Source organism: Dipteris shenzhenensis, chromosome 27 (assembly GCF_047967505.1).
Source record: "Dipteris shenzhenensis isolate YYH24624 ecotype China chromosome 27, Dip_SZ_1.0, whole genome shotgun sequence".
Taxonomy (NCBI): Eukaryota; Viridiplantae; Streptophyta; class Polypodiopsida; order Gleicheniales; family Dipteridaceae; genus Dipteris; species Dipteris shenzhenensis.
In genome coordinates this window covers 23,662,634-23,681,255 of record NC_141622.1, presented here as the reverse complement: position 1 = coordinate 23,681,255, position 18,622 = coordinate 23,662,634, and the positions used below count along the sequence as shown (strand labels likewise).

Below are 18,622 nucleotides of genomic sequence, written 5' to 3'. Positions count from 1 at the left end.
AGGACAGTAGATCAAAGCTAGATACGAACAGTTGTCAAGGGCCAAGGCTTAAGGTATGCTGTCCGGATGACGCTTGGGTTTCCGCACGCTTGGGCCAAGGCTTAAGTATGCTGTCCGGATGACGCTTGGGTTTCCGCACGCTTGGTCCCCCTGGACAGTGTATTGCAAATTGCCACTTCCAAGTTCCAAGATGGTGATGCAAGATTTGAACTTGTTATACTGTACAAGCGTGCACAGCAATCCTCCCACCACCTTTGTGTGTGTGTGCGCATCTGTGACTGTTGACAGTGTGTGTGTGTTTGTTTGTTCTTGCGTCTGACCTTTGTCTAGCTGTGCACTTGGCATCCCTTCCTTTTGTGTCCAACTTCATCGCCTTTGTCTCCTTCCCTTGATTCCCTCGTGCCCCTGCAGTCCTGCACAACCTCCTTGCTGTTCTATCATCGCTTTCACAGTCAGTTACAGTCCCCCCCCGAGTCTCCCCTGAACATCATCCAAGCTCGGATCTCCTCTTTAAGCTAACTAGCTAGCTCCAACCTTCCGGCCGCATCCCTAGATCTGGCTGCTGCTTCTCGTCCTCTTTAAGCTAACTAGCTAGCTCCAACCTTCCGGCCGCATCCCTAGATCTGGCTGCTGCTTCTCGTCCAGGCTTCTGCCCTTCTCCAGCCAACACAGTCCAGACCCTGTTTGCTTTCACAAGTTCCCACTACCCTGCCCAGCCCCTTCTCGAGGTCTCGTCCCCCTCATTGGCTCCCCAGGATCTCCCGGATCTCCAGTCCTGTCCTCGGATCCGAATTTCCACCTTGCTTTCGAGGGCTCACACCCCTGCCACACTCAGAAACGCCGACTCTCAAAACAAAACCTGTCCATCCCGTTGGTCTCGGCCGATTCTGAGGTATGTCAGTTGCGTCTAGCTCCCGACACCCTAGTTGGGTGCTGCAAGATATGCTGGTAGAGATACATGGCCTTGGTATGTCTCAAGATTCGCTGGAAAGTTAAGAGGATGGAAGTGGGTTTTGCATGATAAGCTGGAAAAGAGAAAGGAAGTCGGTTTTGGAAGATATGCTGGAAAGTAAAACGGGGTGGATGCTGTGTGTGAGCAAACTGACTGTGCTCCGGCTCTGGCTGAGGCGCAGGCTGCAGTGAGTGTCGATGGAGCGCTACGAGCATGTGAGGGACATAGGATCAGGCAATTTTGGCGTGGCACGACTGATGCGAGATAAGAAAACAAGGGAGCTCGTGGCGATCAAGTACATCGAGCGAGGAGAAAAGGTGCGTTTCGACAAGTTTCGGCAATGATCTGACTTGTAGATTTGGATTTCTGAATTAGAGACTCGAGGGTAATGTCTTCTTGGGAGTCGTAGGGAAACTCGATCGACTTTCCTGTGCTTCGACCAGGCTCCTTAACGGCTGAAGTTTTGCTGCAGATTGACGAAAATGTTCAGCGGGAAATAATCAATCATCGATCCCTTCGTCATCCGAATATCGTCCGTTTCAAGGAGGCGAGCACTTTCGCCCCACGTTTCGTCCATGTTCGCTCAGAGTTTGGGTGGCAATTATATTCACTCATATCGAACTTCTACTCAAGTCCAAGGATCTGTTTCTGTTTCTTGCAGGTGTGCTTAACCGGTACGCATTTGGCTATTATCATGGAGTACGCTGCTGGCGGAGAGCTCTTCGAGCGCATATGCAACGCTGGAAGATTTAGCGAGGACGAGGTATAATGTCTATCCATCTCTGAAGCAATCTTTCTTCCTCTCTAAGGTTCTTGATTCGGCATAATCTCATACTTTGGTGGTGGTGCGTTTAACGCCAGGCACGATTCTTCTTTCAGCAACTAATATCAGGCGTGAGCTACTGCCACGCTATGGTAATGGGCGTTTCATTCTGTCTTTCAGTCTGATTGTGACTACGAAATCACGAAGTCGTGCTACTTCTAGATTTCTCCCCTGTGATCTCTGATTATGTCCTCGTTCTTTCGCTGACAGCAAATATGTCACCGAGACTTAAAACTGGAAAACACGTTGCTGGATGGAAGCCCTGCCCCTAGACTGAAGATTTGCGACTTTGGGTATTCAAAGGTTAATTCTCATGCGCTCGAATTAACTGGGGGGCACGAAAAGACATCTTATTTTTTATGCTCGTTGCTGCGGACTGTATTCAGTTTACTGGTAGATCATTGATACATGCAGGTGGCTTTGCTTGTTATTCGATCTGGAAATATCTTCATCTGCCGATGAATGTTTGCAGTCTTCCGTGCTGCACTCACAACCCAAGTCAACAGTCGGAACACCTGCTTACATCGCTCCAGAAGTTCTGTCCAGGAAAGAGTATGATGGCAAGGTATACACTTTTCTAGCGAAGGCAGATCGAAGGCAGATAAAGCAGGATTACTCGCTAACAGCCAGAATTGTGATTGTGGTTTAGAGTGCAGATGTATGGTCTTGCGGTGTAACGCTTTACGTAATGTTGGCGGGTGCTTATCCATTCGAAGATCCGGACGATCCAAGAAACTTTCGAAAGACGATCGGGGTGAGCGCGTGATGCTAAAGTGTCGCCTATATTTCAGTCTCTGACTCTGGCTGAATCCTGATCCGTTGTGGAAATCGTTTAAACATTGAAACGCATCTGATCTCTTGACTCTGATAACTGTCGAAACGGCTCGTATGCAGCGCATCCTGAACGTCCAATATACAATCCCAAACTACGTCCGTATCTCAGCAGAGTGCAGGCATTTACTTTCCCGTATTTTCGTGGCTAATCCAACAAAGGTAAAGCTGATGATGCTTCTTCCAAATTCCAATACTACACAAGAGTTCTCGATTTGTGCAATTTGCTGTCTAGCATCTAAGCAGAGTGGAAACATTTATTTTATTCGACTTTGCTGGCTAACCCATCTAAGGTAACGTCGATGGATCTCAAATGCTCAAGCACTGTTACACAAAGCTTTTGTGCATTCACAATATGCGTGAAGCGTAGCAGAGTGTTTTCGTTCGGTTGGTGGAATTTCCGTGCCTCATCCCCACGAAACTTTATGCAAGTGAGAACCCATATGGCTGTCGGTGTCTGCAAGCCAGTGGGCTGATTGCGTGAACCGACATGTACCGTCTTCGGGCTTTTACATCATGATTCAAATCTGAGCGACTCCTCTTTTTTCTTTCGCAGCGTATAAAGATGCCAGAGATCAAGAGCCATCCCTGGTTTTTGAGAAATCTTCCCAGGGATCTGATGATTGGATCGGACGCGGGCTACAATCACGATGATCCAAACCACCCACTGCAAAGTGTAGAGGACGCAATGCGGATAATCAGAGAAGCAAGGACACCGGCGCCAAAGCCTGCAGAGAGTGAACCGCAAGAGGAGGTGATGCTGGATGCACTGGACGAGATGGAGTTTGATCCAGATGTGGGGAGCAGCGGAGAATTCGTAAGCTGCATGAGGTGGTAAATTACAAAACATGGGAGGGACTTTGTTAGATTTGGAAGAAGATCAAGTTTCAAGACGAAGGGGATGCTGATTTTTTTCTGTAAAGATCTTTCAACAGGTTGATGATGAAATCTCTGCATATCTATTCAAAGCAAAAGTAGAAATTGAAAGGGAAGGTGATGGATGATTTGCAGCTTTTAAAATATAGTAGAACTTGAAATCCAAAGTGAAGAAGATGATGATGGACAAAGTTTCTTACCCATAACGCCTTCCTTTTTTGGTTCCTTGTTTGAGGAGGGGACAAAAAAAATTGCTCTCATTTGATAGTTGGATTTTGTAGATATTGCACAGTGCACTCCCTTATGTTTGGCAAACAATGTAGAATATTGCATTGATCATGATGGTGAAGATGGAGTGAAGATTTTCTTGTAAGGATGATAATTTCTCCTTTAAAACTTTACATTTTATTGTAAGATTTCTTGTATGGATTAGAATTTTTTCAATAACGATGATCAACACGATCATTATGATGATGATTCTATATCATACGATATTGGTGTTAAAAAGACTTCAACTCCACATGTTCCAAAAGATTTATCTTTTTTTTTTCATTTAAAAACAACATGAATTTCATTCATGTGGCCTCCAAGGGAGAGAAGAAGGAGAAGAGAGAGAGAGAGAGAGAGAGAGAGAGAGGGAATGAATGCAATTCACTACAAGGCATAGGCCATTTTTTGACGAAAATACCGACGCTTTTTACATTAAAAAATTTTTTTTTCACAGGCACAAACGTTGCTATAAAAGTCGCTAAAAGCGTTGAAAAAGAACCATCGCTATATAGCGACGATAATAAACGTCGCTTTATAGCGACACTGTTAATCGTTGCTATATATCGACACTGGTAAACGTCGCTATATAGCGACGATTAACAGAACTAAAAAAAAGGATTAGTGGGGCTAAACAGGGCTTACTATGGCTCTGTTTAGTCTCACTAATCCTTTTTTTTTTTGTGATTACAAAACAATGTCTTTTTATAACAAAATTTCCCATGCGAAAAGGGTGATACAAAATCGCTCAAATGAAATGATCGAGCAATAAAAGCATATACATATCGAACATATACAACATTGTTTGTTACAAAATTACCCTTTCGAAAGGGCGATACAAAATTGCTCAAATGAGCGGATATACAAAATGACATACAGGGCAAAGAAAATGCTACTACCACTACTACTACTAGTACTCATCCGAATCCGAATCGTCCTCATCTTGTTGGCCTGTTCCTTGGTCCTCGTGAGCTACGCCTTCTCCCTGATCCTCGTCACGTGCGTCTGATCCCTGGCCCTGGTGATCACTCGCCTCCGATGATGGATGCTTGAGCTTTGACCCTAAGAGTGAACCATATAAATCGAAAATTAGATTGGAACTTAAAGAATAAAACAATTTAAAAAGTGAGATTACAAGTAAGAGTAAACTTATACTATGCGAGCAGCCACCTCAGCCCAATCTACCACGGTTGCCTCGAACGCCAATCGTCCGCCTGCACCAAAGTGCAAAGTACCTACAATGTCCAGTCGTCTCTTCGCAGCCCTCCTCTGACCCTCGAACAATTCGGGATGGTCCCTATTCTGCTTCTTGAAGAACTTCCAAGCAACTTTGTCTGCCCAACTGGGTTTAGCCAACCCCTTTGTGATGGAAGTACATAAGGTTGATCTACAATGCTTCAAGACCAAACCCATGTGCTCTCGCATATAATCCTCATTAAACTCCCAATTTGGCGGGTTAGGGTATTTTTGTTTTAATTCATCGATGACCGCCTGCTTCTTTTGGTCATCTTGATATCGCCAATCGATAGCAATGCCGCTCTTAAAGTGATGGCTCATCAACCGCCTCATGGTGGCCATCACTGCTTTGCCCTTTCTATCTTCTATTATCTCTCTGGTAGCTGTGATTTGATAGGAGAGATCCCCTGATGAGTAAGGAGGACTGATGGTAGCAGAGTCAGAAGGAGTGGAAGCTGTGCAAGCGCTTCCGGAGCAAGGAGTAGCAGTGGGAGTAGGAGAGGAAAAGGGACCTGACTGATACTGTGTCTCCGGACCAAGTGGAGACCTGTAGGAACGTGAGTATGCTGACTCGTCTACATCTCCCGAGTCAGCATAACATAAGCTGCCCTTCCTACTCTTCCTTCCCTTACGAGAGGCATGCGCAGGTGATGACCCCTCAGTCGAAGGGGCACGAGGGGACGGCTGGGCAATACGTCCAGTCGTCGGTGTAGGGGAGGGAATTGCTGAGGTCCTCTGAGATAGCAGAGAGAAGAATCTCGCTACCTCCTCATCGCTCATCTGCGCTACAAACTCGTCGGGACTCCCGACAAAGCCATGCGTGGCTAGCAAAGGAGTTCCCTGAGGGGTAGTCGCAGTGCTACGTGGAAGAGGAGTCGGACCAGGGGTAGTCGTAGTGCTACGTCCGAGAGGAGTCGGACCAAGGGTAGTCCTCAGTATAGTCGCCTGAGAGGAATCAAAGTCCTCTGGAGCATATAGATTGTGAGCTCTCCTCCTGCGAGGCTATCCGTACTCGTCGGATGAGCGACGTGATCCCATGTCTAACATAGACACAAACACAAAAATAAAAAACAAAAAAACAAACATGATAAGCATAGGCATAGGCATAAGCATAGGCAAAGAGGAAGAGAAGAGGAAGAAGAGGAAGAGGAAGAAGAAGAAGAGGAAAAGGAATCTGAAGAAGAGGGAGAGAAGAGGGAAAAGAGAAGGGGGAGGAGAAGAGGAAGAAGAGGGAAAGGAAAGAGGGAAAGAAGAGGAGAGAAGAGGGAAAGAAGAGGAGAGAAGAGGGAAAGGAAGAGGAAGAAGAGGAAGAAGAGGAAGAAGAGGGAGAGAAGAGGAAGAAGAGAGAAAGAAGAGAGAAAGAAGAGGGAAAGGAGAGGGGAAGAGAGGAGAAGAGAGAAGAAGAGGAAGAAGAGGGAGAGAAGAGGAAGAAGAGAGAAAGAAGAGAGAATAAGAGAAGGGGGAAAGAGAGAATAAGAGAAGGGGGAAAGAGAAGGGAAAGAAAAGAGGGAAAGGAAGAGAAAGAAGAGGGAGAGAAGGAGGAAGAAGAGGAAGAGGAATCTGAAGAAGAGGAAGAGAAGAGGGAAATGAGAGAAGAGCATAAGAGAAGAGGAATCTCTTATGCTCATGCATAAGCATAAGCATTCTTATGCTCATGCTTATGTTTATGCATGAGCATAAGAGAAGGGGGAAAGAGAGAAGAAGAGGGAAAGCAAAGAGGGAAAAAGAGGGAAAGAAAGAGAGAAGAAGAGGGAAAGGAAGGAGAGATTGGAAAAGAGGAAAGAGGGAGAGAAAGAGAGAAGAAGAGGGAAAGAGAAAAGAGTAAAAAAGAGACATATGCTCATGCTTATGCATGAGCATATGTCTACTTCTCTTACGCTCATGCATAAGCATAAGCATTCTTATGCTCAAGCTTATGTTTATGCATGAGCATAAGAGAAGGGGGAAAGAGAGAAGAAGAGGAAAAGAGAAAAGAGGGAGAGAAAGAGAGAAGGGGGAAAGAGAGAAAGAGAGAAGGAGGAAAGAGAGAAGAAGAGGAAAGAGGAAAGAGGGAGAGAAAGAGAGAAGAAGAGGGAAAGAGAAAAGAGAGGGAGAGAAAGAGAGAAGGGGGAAAGAGAGAATAAGAGAAGGGGGAAAAAAGAGACATATGCTCATGCTTATGCATGAGCATATGTCTACTTCTCTTATGCTCATGCATAAGCATAAGCATGAGCATATGTCTCCTTTTCTTATGCTCATGCTTATGCTTAAGCAAGCGCATAAGAGAAGGGGGAAAGAGAGAATAAGAGGGAAAGGAAAGAGAGAAGAAGAGGGAAAGAGAAAAGAGGAAAAAAGAGACATATGCTCATGCTTATGCATGAGCATATGTCTACTTCTCTTATGCTCATGCATAAGCATAAGCATTCTTATGCTCATGCTTATGTTTATGCTTAAGAGAAGGGGGAAAGAGAGAAGAAGAGGGAAAGGAAAGAGGGAAAAAGAGGGAAAGAAAGAGAGAAGAAGAGGAAAAGGAAAGAGGGAAAAAGAGAAGGAAATAGATTGAAGGAGGGAAGACGGAAAGAGATTGAGGGAAAGAGAGGGTTCCTACACCCATCTCTGCAGCTAGCGCTTAAGGCACTAGCTGCAGGCTAATGCAAATAACAAAAATAATAAATGGAAAAAAGAGGAAGCACTTACCTGAAATAGTACGTCCCGCTCGGTGTTGTGGACTCACCCTACAAAAGAGAGGAAACATACCATTTTTCAAATAAGATGTTAGGGGAAGGAGGAGATTACAAAAGTAACTTCTTGAAATGAGGAGATTGAGGAGACAAGGAAAGGAGGAGATTGAGGAGACAAAGAGAAAGAGAAGAAAGAGAAATACAGAAAAGAGGTGAGTCTTCTTTCTTTCTTGAAATCTCGTTTTTTGTTTCAATCCTTTGAAAACAAGCATGAAAACTAGTTTACAAGTTTAGCAATACAAGGAGAAGCACTCACAAAACTAAAGCTAACAAACAAATAACCTACATTGTTGAAACAAACTCACCTCTTAAAGAACTTCCTTTCAAGAAACCAAAGAGGGAAAAGAGTAGAGAGGGAGTACAAGAGCTAGCAGAAGGGTGAGGAGTGGAGAATAGAGTGGGAGGTTGTCGGAAATAGGTGGGAGGTCGTCGAAAATAGGTGGGAGGAGAGATTGCCTTGCTTACTTGAGAGATTAGAGAAGGGGATAAAGAAAGCACCGTGCGATGGGAGTCTCGGGTTTTAACCCACAGCGTCGCTATATAGCGATGGAACAGAGGAAAAAGTCGCCATATAGCAACGCTTTAAGTCACTTTTTATTATAGCATGAAGGGAAGCTCATAGATGTCATTTTATAACTGTTAATATCTCTTCTTCATGCTTATGTTGTGATTTTATAAGTGTAGATGGAAGGGACGAGTGTCGTCCGATGATGCGCCAACACTCGTCGGGAGCACGAAGTGGCTTACGGAGAGGTTATACTGTCATTGCACTCATTGCAAGCGAGAAGTACGACATCAATGTCGTATTATCATGCGCCACTTACAGATGTATGGGGAGGAGCCCGAACCAGTACCCACCGTTGGTGTTGCACGTGTTGATGGACCATTGGTAAGTCAAAGCTATTTAAGATCACAGTCTTATTGTATACCAGGAAATACAAGATCTTATATTTACACGAAATCTTAAAAGAGGATGAGGAGGGTGACAATGGTACGCATATACCTTCTCACTTTTAGCAAGACTATAGTCTCCCGGATGATGATGAGGGTATGGTCAACATGATGGATTCCATTTTTAGGGGCACTACATCCCATGTACACGTGATGTCAGAGTCTGAGGTCAAAATGCAAGAGTTGCAATCAACACAATTGTACGAGGGTGCTAGGATGTATAAACTACGTGCTTGTCTCTCAATCTTGAATCTACAAGTAAAGTATGGGTGGTCGGATACAAGTGTCTCGGCCTTAATGAGGTTAGCTCTTGCATTAATTTGACTCATTATATGGATATTGTTTGTTTTGAGAATCATCATTTGGATAGTGTATACCGAATCATCATTGTTCGAAGCCTATGTATGTTTTGAATTGTCATAGGTTGCTCCAGAAGATGTTTCCTGCACCAAATACCATGCCCGCATCAAGAGATGAAGCGAAAAAGATGCTAACAACGGTGGGTATGGATTATGATACCATCCATGCTTGCCGTAATGATTGTATTCTCTTTCGTTGTGAGCATGGAGATTTGGCTAGTTGTCCAAAGTGTGGGGAACAACGATATAGAGATGACTTGCAGGGTGAGCGGATATCGGTAAAGGTCTTGAGACACTTTCCCATCATTGCAAGAATACAACACATGTTCCGATGCAAATCCATAGCGGAGTTGATGACATGGCATGCATCTCATCGGTCCACTGATGACACATTGAGGATTCCCGCAGATTGTGCAGCTTGGAAGCACATAGATAATCAGTGGCCGGACTTTGCGAGGGAGCCACGCAACTTACATCTTGGGCTAGCCATGGACGGCATGAATCCTTTCGGGTTATGCTCGACATCTTGGTCGACATGGCCCATAGTCATGGTGAATTACAATATCCCACCATGGCTAACAATAAAAAAGGGACACCTCATGCTTGCACTACTTGCGCCAGGAAAGTACAAGGCAAAAAATATGGACGTGTACATGGCACCTTTGATAGAGGAGTTACAGATATTATGGAGAGGAGTGCAGGTCTTTGATATTTCCAGAGCTCGTAGACATACCAATGATATTTTGGTCAGGCGTATCTTGATGTGGACCATGCATAACTACCCAGGATATGGAGAGTGCGCAGATACGTGGTTGTGTCTTTACATGTACAATGAGGGATTATGCTTTTATGACTCTCTTTCGCACGCATGTCTTGTACTAACACATTCATGCACGCGTGTAGGACTTGTTACAAGTGGGTACCATGCTTGTCCTGTTTGTGGACCGGCTCTGAAATCGCTTGCACGCTACTCCAAACATATGAGGAAAAATGTTTATGAAGGTCATGCTCGATACCTTCCGCTCGACCATCTCGCACGTGGAGGTCAGCTTGATCCACCACCATCATATTTGAAGGCAAGTGACTGGATTCAAGCTTGGAGGGCAAATGGAGAGGAACCTCCTCCTGGTATGAAGAGGCTATCGATCTTTCACGAGCTTCCTTATTGGGGTCAGTTACAAATGAATCATCTCTTGGATCCCATGCATATCTTCAAGAATGTGGGGGATACTATTTGGGCACACTTGGTTGGTTCCAAAGACTCGAGAGGAGTGCGAGAAGACTTGCGTGCTATGAATAGGATGTCTCGTTTGTGGCCCCAAGTGCATGCTTTGGGAAAAGTTGTCCTCCCAAAAGCAACGTGGATCCTCTCTACAAGGGAGGAGGCAGCGGTCAAGGCAGACATTGCCTCTTTTCAAACACCGACAGGGTACATGCGTTGCTTGAGAGGAGCATTTTCAAAGGACAATAAGCTTAGTGGGCTCAAGTTCCATGATTGGCACAAGGTCTTACAGGTATTCTAAGTAGAATTAGTGTACCGATAATCATGATGCGTTAGCGTAATTATTATTATGTTATATTGTTGACATGACTTCATTGTTGCTTTGATAGTTCATCCTCCCAATTACAATAAAAGGGTGCTTACAAGAAGATGTTAGAAATGCTATATTCAAGATCTGTGGTATTGTGAGGTATGCTCACTATCAAATCGCATTGAATGTATTTTCTTCAATTTAAGCTGATTAATCTGTAGACTGATTATGAAAATATCTTACATGGACATGTGAAATAGGTGGATATCTCAAAAAGAGATCTCCATATCGAGCATCGAGAAGGCTAGGGTGGAATCCATCAAAGCCGTATGCTTGCTTGAGACGCACTTTCCCTCGAGCATTATGACAACTCAAGTCCACTTGCTTGTGCACATAGTTGATGAGGTGGCTATAGCAGGTACCGTTCATAATCGATGGATGTTTTTTCTCGAGCGGTTTATGAAAACATTAAAGGGATTTGTAAGACAAAGAGCAAGACCAGAAGCAAGCATGGCAGAGGGATGGCTTGTGCAAGAGTCATTAGTATATATCACAGAGTTTCTTGCATCCACGGATCCCGATATGCCGCAAGCTTGGCATAACAAGGATGATGATCGCATCGTTGGCGAGGTTCCCCAAGGAAAAGGGATTGAAAGAAAGATGAGTGAAGAGCAAATGGAGAAATTCAATAAGTTTTGTATCCTCAATAGCCCTGAGATGCAAAAGTGGATTGAGAGATATGAAGTGGCCAAAGCAGAAAGAATAAATGCAAGGACAAGATTCAGAGTAATGTACAGGTGATCACAACCATATCCACGGGATCTGGCTCTTCTCCCTACTCACATGTCACTTGATTGGCTACAACTAGCTCTACGTAAAGCCGAACGTGATGGAGAGACAATAAACGAGCGCGAGCGAGAGTTATCATCTGGATGTATGGTGCATGTAAGTTTCTTACCTCTTGACGTAATTAAGTAATTATTTCTGGCAATATATGCTATAAAATAGATGCATCTTCATTGTTTTAATGATGCTCTTTTACAGTACAAAAAGTACAGTGCATTATGGTCATATGGATGACATTTTCACATGGAACGCATTGATTCAAATAGAGTCACGTATGATTGTGGAGTCATGGCTAACTTCACACAAGATAGCCGAGCAAGTGCTTCGGATACCAATCTTCTCTCCTCACAATTGGATTATTATGGAACCATACGTGACATCTATGAAGTTGATTTCAGACGATTTAGTATTTTCATTCTTGATGTAAAATGGTTTAGAACTATTTACAACGGTCCCCATGCGATAGTGAGAAAAGATAGTAGCGGTTTCTTTGCAATAGACTCCACCAAACATTGGACCGATGAAAGTGATACTTTTGTTCTTCCCGAGCACTGTGAGCAGGTGCATACTAATGATTTAATTAATCGAAGCTTTCGTTTTTAAAGATCCATTGATACATGTACTTGAGCATAATTTCATATATATAATTGACGACATTTGGCACCCATCTTCAATATAGGTGGTTTTTCATCCGGATCGTTCTGATCCAAGATGGTGGTATGTGATCCAAGTTGCACAACGAAGTAAGCAAATTTTTGAAGATAGAGATGTGGATATGGAGATGCCACTACCAATGCCGGATCCAATTGATGAATCTAGCAAAGAAGATGTAGATCACCATATGAGCCAAGAGGAAGATGCGCATAATGACATCGCACAGGAGGAAGATGGAGATCACGATATTGAGGAAGACGACAATGATCATCAAGAATCACCACACTTTATTGAAGAAGATGATCAAATACTTTTAGGTGAACGTACGATGCTAGAGTATGATGATGATATAGGAGATCAACTCATTATAGAGTTGGAGATAGATTTGTTTGGCGCCTTAGACTTGGCTCCAGATGAAACAGTTGATGTAAATGCTCTTAATTGATTTTTCTCATCTCAAACTTGGACATGAATATATGAGCTTCAAAGGCTTGATGTACATGCTCTCATTTTTTTATTCTCTATGAGATCAAACATGTATGAAAATTTAAAAAAATTTGTCATTGGAAAAAACTAACTTTTAAGGCCTATATGGAAAAAAAAACCTCTCTAGAAAATGTCGCTATAAAATAGTATATCAGTGTCGCTATATAGCGACACTTAAAAGTCGCTATATAGCGACTTTTATAAAGGTCACTATATAGCGACTTTTGGCAAGCGTCGCTATATAGCGACGCTTTACGGAACCCGCTTTTCATACCGACGATTAACGCTAAGCGGGCGCTAAACGTCGGTACGTAAACATCGCAATAGGATCCCTGTGTAGTAGTGATTCCAAAAAAGCACACCCAAATTATGCGTGTATTGTCATTGGCCTACATTACTAGTGCGGTAAGATGATAATGCCCCAAAAGACATTACATATGGTCAAATGTAAGACCCCTTTAAAGACCCTTTGCAAATCCCTTACATTTGGGTTACGTGACTTGAGGGAGAACCCAAATATTAGCCTTAAAGTTATAGTTACCTTCTCAACTTGAGGCCAAATTAGACCTTGTGTCATTGGAGAACACAACAAGCACCTTCTAGAATCAAGTATCATCCACTATGTCAATCATCCTTTTAATTACTAACCTTCTAAAAACACTATTAAAATTTTTTGGACACTATGCATATTAGCTCAATTTTAGAATCGGAGTAAAAGAAAGTCATAAATAATTATGTTGATGCATTTTTAACACAACACAATGCATCCGTAGACGCGCTTGGTAGACGCAAAAATAGTGAGTGCATCTATAAGTGCTGATATAGTTAATGACAATGCGGGCAGGTCTACTAGCGCGGTTAGTCACACATCTAAAATGGCAGCTATACATACATTTAATAGCACATCTAAACTGTATAATGGGTCATTGTTTGCTTGGGTGTAGCCATTTTTGGTGAGGTTCAGGGACCTTTTTGTATATAGGTATCTCGCATGACCCATAACTTATGCATTGCTCAACGAAATTTGGCAAACTTTGTTTCAAGTTGTAGTACACATTCCAAACTTGAACATGAGACCAAAAAATTATGGAATAAGGATGTGGAACGAGACCATTAAATCATTACAAGTGCTACGTTCCATGTGAAGCATGTATCCTAAAGACTATAGGATAAAGCAATTTATTCAAAAACATCAAATTTTTGCTATTTACATACACGCAACCAAGTAATCATTTAAAAGTATATACTACATGAGCTTCTTCTCAACCCAAGGTCACACCTAAATGAGAACATTAGGCATGGATTGATGGGCCTCCAATGTTATGCTAAAGTGATGCACACCCATTTGAGGGCATGCTCCATAACTTTTTTTGATTTGTTGAAAACCAAAACGGATTGAAAATTTGGAATCCAAACTAGTGGGACTACTGCATGGTGGTCTTAAAACATTAATAGTTGTTGGTATTGATATCTAGATTCACCCTAAAATGGAAGAAGTTGAAAATGTGCAATTTGTGCATGTGCAAAGATCTTTAAATAAATCCAACACTATTTACAATTTTGAAGTGTTTCTTTTCCCATGCACTTGCTTGCTATATGGCTCATAAGCATGCCAAAGTTCATTGCATTTCATAATAGATAGCAACAAACCGATAGTGTGTCCTTTGGCCTATTTGTGTTTTAAAGCATTTTAGGCCACATTGCACTTGTTTGGGATATCCAATTCTACTCACGTGTATCGCTAGAGGGAGAAATTTGACGGTTGAAAATTTCGCTACTCCTGCAAATTTTGAATTTTCACACCTCTTGCCCATCAAATCTTGGAAGATAAAGTACTTGTGCTCTGCAAATGCCCTGGAACCTGCACGCACTTCGACGTGACCATGCGCAGACTTTGGTTTGACATTGTCTTCTTTTCGATAAGTTGTCTTCTATTCTTTACTTGCCTCACCAGCTAGCTTCTATGGGTTTATTCTGGATTGATCGTGGCCATGGCATCAATGGAAACATGCAGCTCGCCATGTCTTACAAGAGAAGCAAACAGAAGCTATAAGAGAGGAAAGCCAAAAAGCCTGGTCAAGGCATAAGAAATAGATTGCGGGTCGAGGAAAGAGATGGCACGATATCAAAACGGAAAATGGAAGAAACTTTTTCAACATCTGCGAAGGGAGAAACAATGAGAAGAAAGAAGATTCCTTGCAGAGCAATAAGCAGTTGCAAATGCACGCATTCAATCATTGCCATTAGAACAAAGAACATGAGCTATGGTGTCACAATTGGTGGGAGCGTTTGAGATAGCAACATCAGGCCATTCAAGTGATTACCAATCTCAAATTTTCACAAGCTTTAGCTTGCACCCTAAACTTCATAGAGTCACAACCCTACCAACACCTCGGGAGATGCACGCCCAAGAGGCGATGCTCTCTAACCTGAAAAATGGCCTACAAAAAGTGAAAGGGGTGCATAGATCAAGTAGCTGCAAAGAGGGAGACATTAGCTATGTTGGTGTCCCCTGAAATAAAGGAGAAATGGGTCGGGCGCACAATGTCGAAGATGTTGTCAATCAAAAGGACCAATGTGGCTCCCGCGATGGTTAAACATAGAGTAGAAGAAATGCATGATCATCCCAATCCAAGAAGTCTATGGGCTTCAACAGAACGCAAGAAAAGTAGAGACAACCTAAGTACGGAAGTCATTGCTACAATGATGAAGTTTTGGCATGAAAATATGAGATTTTCTCGAAATAAAAAGGACATCTGTACAAAGCAGACAGGACACAAGGTATTTGAGAAGCACATCATACACATGCTTGATACAACACAGGCTAGTGGTGCCTAAACCAGCCCGGTGGCGTCGTTGAGCAAAAATTAACAGCAATATAATTCGCAACAAAATAGCAATATATTGTTATTTTTCTAAACCATCTCAGTGGTTGGAACATCATGCAACCATGGCTGCTTCAGCTCAATCACCAGTTATGTGATTGTCCTGAACTAGCGTGGTTGAACAAACATCATTTGTTGACTAGCCCAGTGGTTGAAATTATTGTGTTTATTAGTACTTAAATTTGTTAAATTTAATTTCTTGCTATTTGGGTCATATACCACTATTTCTAAACTGGGATAGCTTGACTTAATGTGATTGTCCTAAACTAGCTCGGTGCTGGTTCAAGACAAATAGCGGCTACTGACTGAAATTGTAAAATGAAAAGCAATATATTGTTATTTTCTAATTGTGAAATTTAGAAATGAAAAGCAATATACTTGTTATTATCTAACATGTGAAGTTGAGACCGTCAGGCTAAACCAGCCTGGTGGTTGAAATTGTGACAGTGTCCTAAACCATCCCAGTGGTTGAAATTGTGACAGTCCTAAATGTGTCCTAAACCAACTCGGTGGTTGACTATCCTAAACGTGTTCTAAACGAGTCCGGTAATTGAAATTATGGCTGTCCTAAACCAGCCTGGTAGTTGAAATTGTGATTGTCCTAAACCAGCTTGGTAGTTGAAATTGTGATTATTCTAAACCAGCATGGTGGTTGAAAATTATTTTGCTTCATTATATACTTTAATTAGACCGTGTTTTGTCTTGTTTTAGCGCTCACTATACTGTTTTTCCATTTAAAAGAGGGCTCATTATTCTGTTGTTCCCACATGTTGGGTCAGCAGATGGAGTTGTATCTCAAGTTTATGGATCAAAATACTGGACATTTGAATTGGGAAGATGAGCTTTGAGCATTGTAAGCCCTGGCATGTAAAGAAACTCAAAGATGGGAATTTTTGTTGTTGCAAAACACATATAGACTTTGACCTGGCCCAGCAATCTATGAATGACTTAAGATCTGGTTGTGTTGGAGGTCCTAGCATGTGAAGGTGACATGCTTTTTGTGCTTTTCATAACATGGGAAAAAGCACATCTGGAGCAATGGAATTTCAACAATTTTTAAATTAAAATTTTGGATAATCATGCTGCATGAAGTGACCACTCTCACACAGTCTGTAGGCAAGTCGTTACAGTTAATGATATCACGTCGTGTTCGCATGTGTTGTTTCTTCATGTCTCGAGGTTCTCATTTGAATTTTCAGCTTTCTAGTTTGCTTCCATTCATCCCCGCTGCTCAGACCCTTCAGGCCTTACTGCCTCTCCCCTCTCACAGTGATTGGTGTCTCCATTTGCGGTTTTCTTGCTTCCCCCTTTCTCTCCATCAGAACAGTATCCATTTGCAGTATCCATTTGCAGTTTGTTGCCTTGTTTTCTCTGTCCCGAAAGGAAACAATACAATCAAAAGATCCTTGACCGACAGTTGGAGGGAGGGTGGAAGGTGAGGAATGTTCTCTACTTCCTGAAGATCGTATTTCTAAATGCACACCTTGTGGCACAGTAAGAGCAAAGCTGCAGATCGCTTCTCAGTCATCAAACATGCCAAAGGCAACAAAGTCCAGAAAGACACTCTCTCTTTTTGATTACTAGCCATCGTTGCAGCCTACTTTATGTAAGATAGCAGACGAGTTCAACTGTCACAATGGATTGAGTTTTGAGGGCTTGGACCCTCGAACCATTCAATCAGGTACGAACTCTGATGTAAGTGAGGAGGTGTGGAGGCATGTTTTTAAATGCCCATGGTCAGCACCTTCGAAGAAGGTGAAGTGCAGCGAAGTGAAGCCACAGTTTTTATAGGAATTCATGCAGTTGCACTGGCATGTCTATCAAGATGCCCCGAAAAACAAGGAGGTCGAACAGTCTTTTGCAAAGGCATTTGCATTGCATTGAAAAGATCATAGGCCTGTGTTAGTCGATTGGGCCAACTTTGCTGAGCACGTTGTGCAACTCACAGAGAAGCACGATGATTTGGGGGGGAAGATTGTACAATGGGAGGAAAAGGAAAGACGCCTGAGGAGGGGTCTAGCTGCATGGGAGGACTGCGAGACAAGGTCAAAAACATCCAACCTTGCACCTTCATCACTAAATCGAATCTCCAGCATGGCCACCACTGGTAGGCCTAGATTCCCGCAAGCTGGTATTGGTAGGGAAGAGCTAGCTGACTTGATTGGCAATGTTGAAGTGGCTCGAGCAAAAATGGAAAGTAGGAGGGAATTGCTCCATGAGGCACATGCCTCTTTTGAGCTATCATCTTCAGAACTCCACAGGGCTAAGGGGCTATCCTCCAAGGCCTCCAACATATCGAAGATCCAGGCAGGCCTACTTGAACTAAAGCGCTTAGGAATTGTTGCCTGTGACGAGTTGCTATCGAAAGTAGAAGCGTTGTACTCCCAACCAGATGTAGAAGGTATCCGAAAGATAGTTGCAGATAAAAAGGTATTTCTCTTGTGCTTATTTTTCTCTTCAATGTGTTTTTTGTGCTTTTGTTTGCTTGCATGTGCTTTCATGTATTGCTGTGTTGTGCTTTGATTGTGATTTTGTTGTGCTTTGATTGTGACTCTAATAGGAGCAGCTTAGGAAATATGTACAAGCTAGACCTAAATATTTTGAAAAATGGCTTGTAAGTTCAAGGTTAATATAAATGCTTAGTTAGATGATGATTAAAATTCTAGCCTCAATGTTTTTCGGCTAGAGTGAATGTTTAGAAACATGAAAATGCTATTTATGAGGTGATATGAACATTTTTTGTAAAACGCGATACATCTAGTCTTTGATAGGAGAGATTGCACCAAATCACATTTTTTTATGAATCTCCAAAACTTACCGTTATTGAGTCTTGTACAACCTCTAATGAGATATGTTTAGGTGGCCCTTGAGCGGGGTCAAGGGCCACATGATATTGTTTGTCAATATGTCCCTTGCCCCTAAAGGGGACCCCTCAAGGGACATATTGACGAAGGCCACATTGGTTTTGTCTACAGATTCTTAACTCTAGCTTAATCTATGCAAAGAAATGAAGAGAGAAAGGCTCTGAAGCCTTATTGTATAGAAATTTTATTTTATATGAATACAGATATACTTTTTATACAGTGCCCCATTTCGTGTTGTTTTACAAAATTTATTTTATACTGTCATTGTATTTTGTGACTTTAATTGTTGTTGGCATTAATATTTTCATTCACTATTTTGTTCAAAAGCATGCTATCAGCA

General features: G+C 42.4%; 1 protein-coding gene across 1 annotated transcript; it reads left to right on the top strand.

Annotated features, from left to right (window-relative positions):
- The first annotated feature begins 290 nt into the window (after positions 1 to 290).
- On the top strand, positions 291 to 3,969 carry LOC147884059 (serine/threonine-protein kinase SRK2A-like). The gene is made up of 10 exons (XM_087398276.1): positions 291 to 892; positions 1,134 to 1,269; positions 1,425 to 1,499; positions 1,614 to 1,715; positions 1,814 to 1,867; positions 1,986 to 2,078; positions 2,248 to 2,340; positions 2,425 to 2,529; positions 2,670 to 2,768; positions 3,163 to 3,969. Exons 2-10 carry the CDS (start codon positions 1,150 to 1,152, stop codon positions 3,442 to 3,444), a joined length of 1,023 nt encoding a protein of 340 aa, XP_087254402.1. The 5' UTR covers positions 291 to 892; positions 1,134 to 1,149; the 3' UTR covers positions 3,445 to 3,969.
- The last annotated feature ends 14,653 nt before the right edge of the window (positions 3,970 to 18,622 follow it).

Excerpts from the sequence above, each read along its gene's own strand:
- LOC147884059 (XM_087398276.1), top strand. The coding sequence starts at position 1,150 with ATGGAGCGCTACGAGCATGTGAGGGACATAGGATCAGGCAATTTTGGC. Across the intron at positions 2,341-2,424 it reads GGAAAGAGTATGATGGCAAG|AGTGCAGATGTATGGTCTTG; the intron begins GTATACACTTTT and ends ATTGTGGTTTAG. Across the intron at positions 2,530-2,669 it reads ACTTTCGAAAGACGATCGGG|CGCATCCTGAACGTCCAATA; the intron begins GTGAGCGCGTGA and ends GCTCGTATGCAG.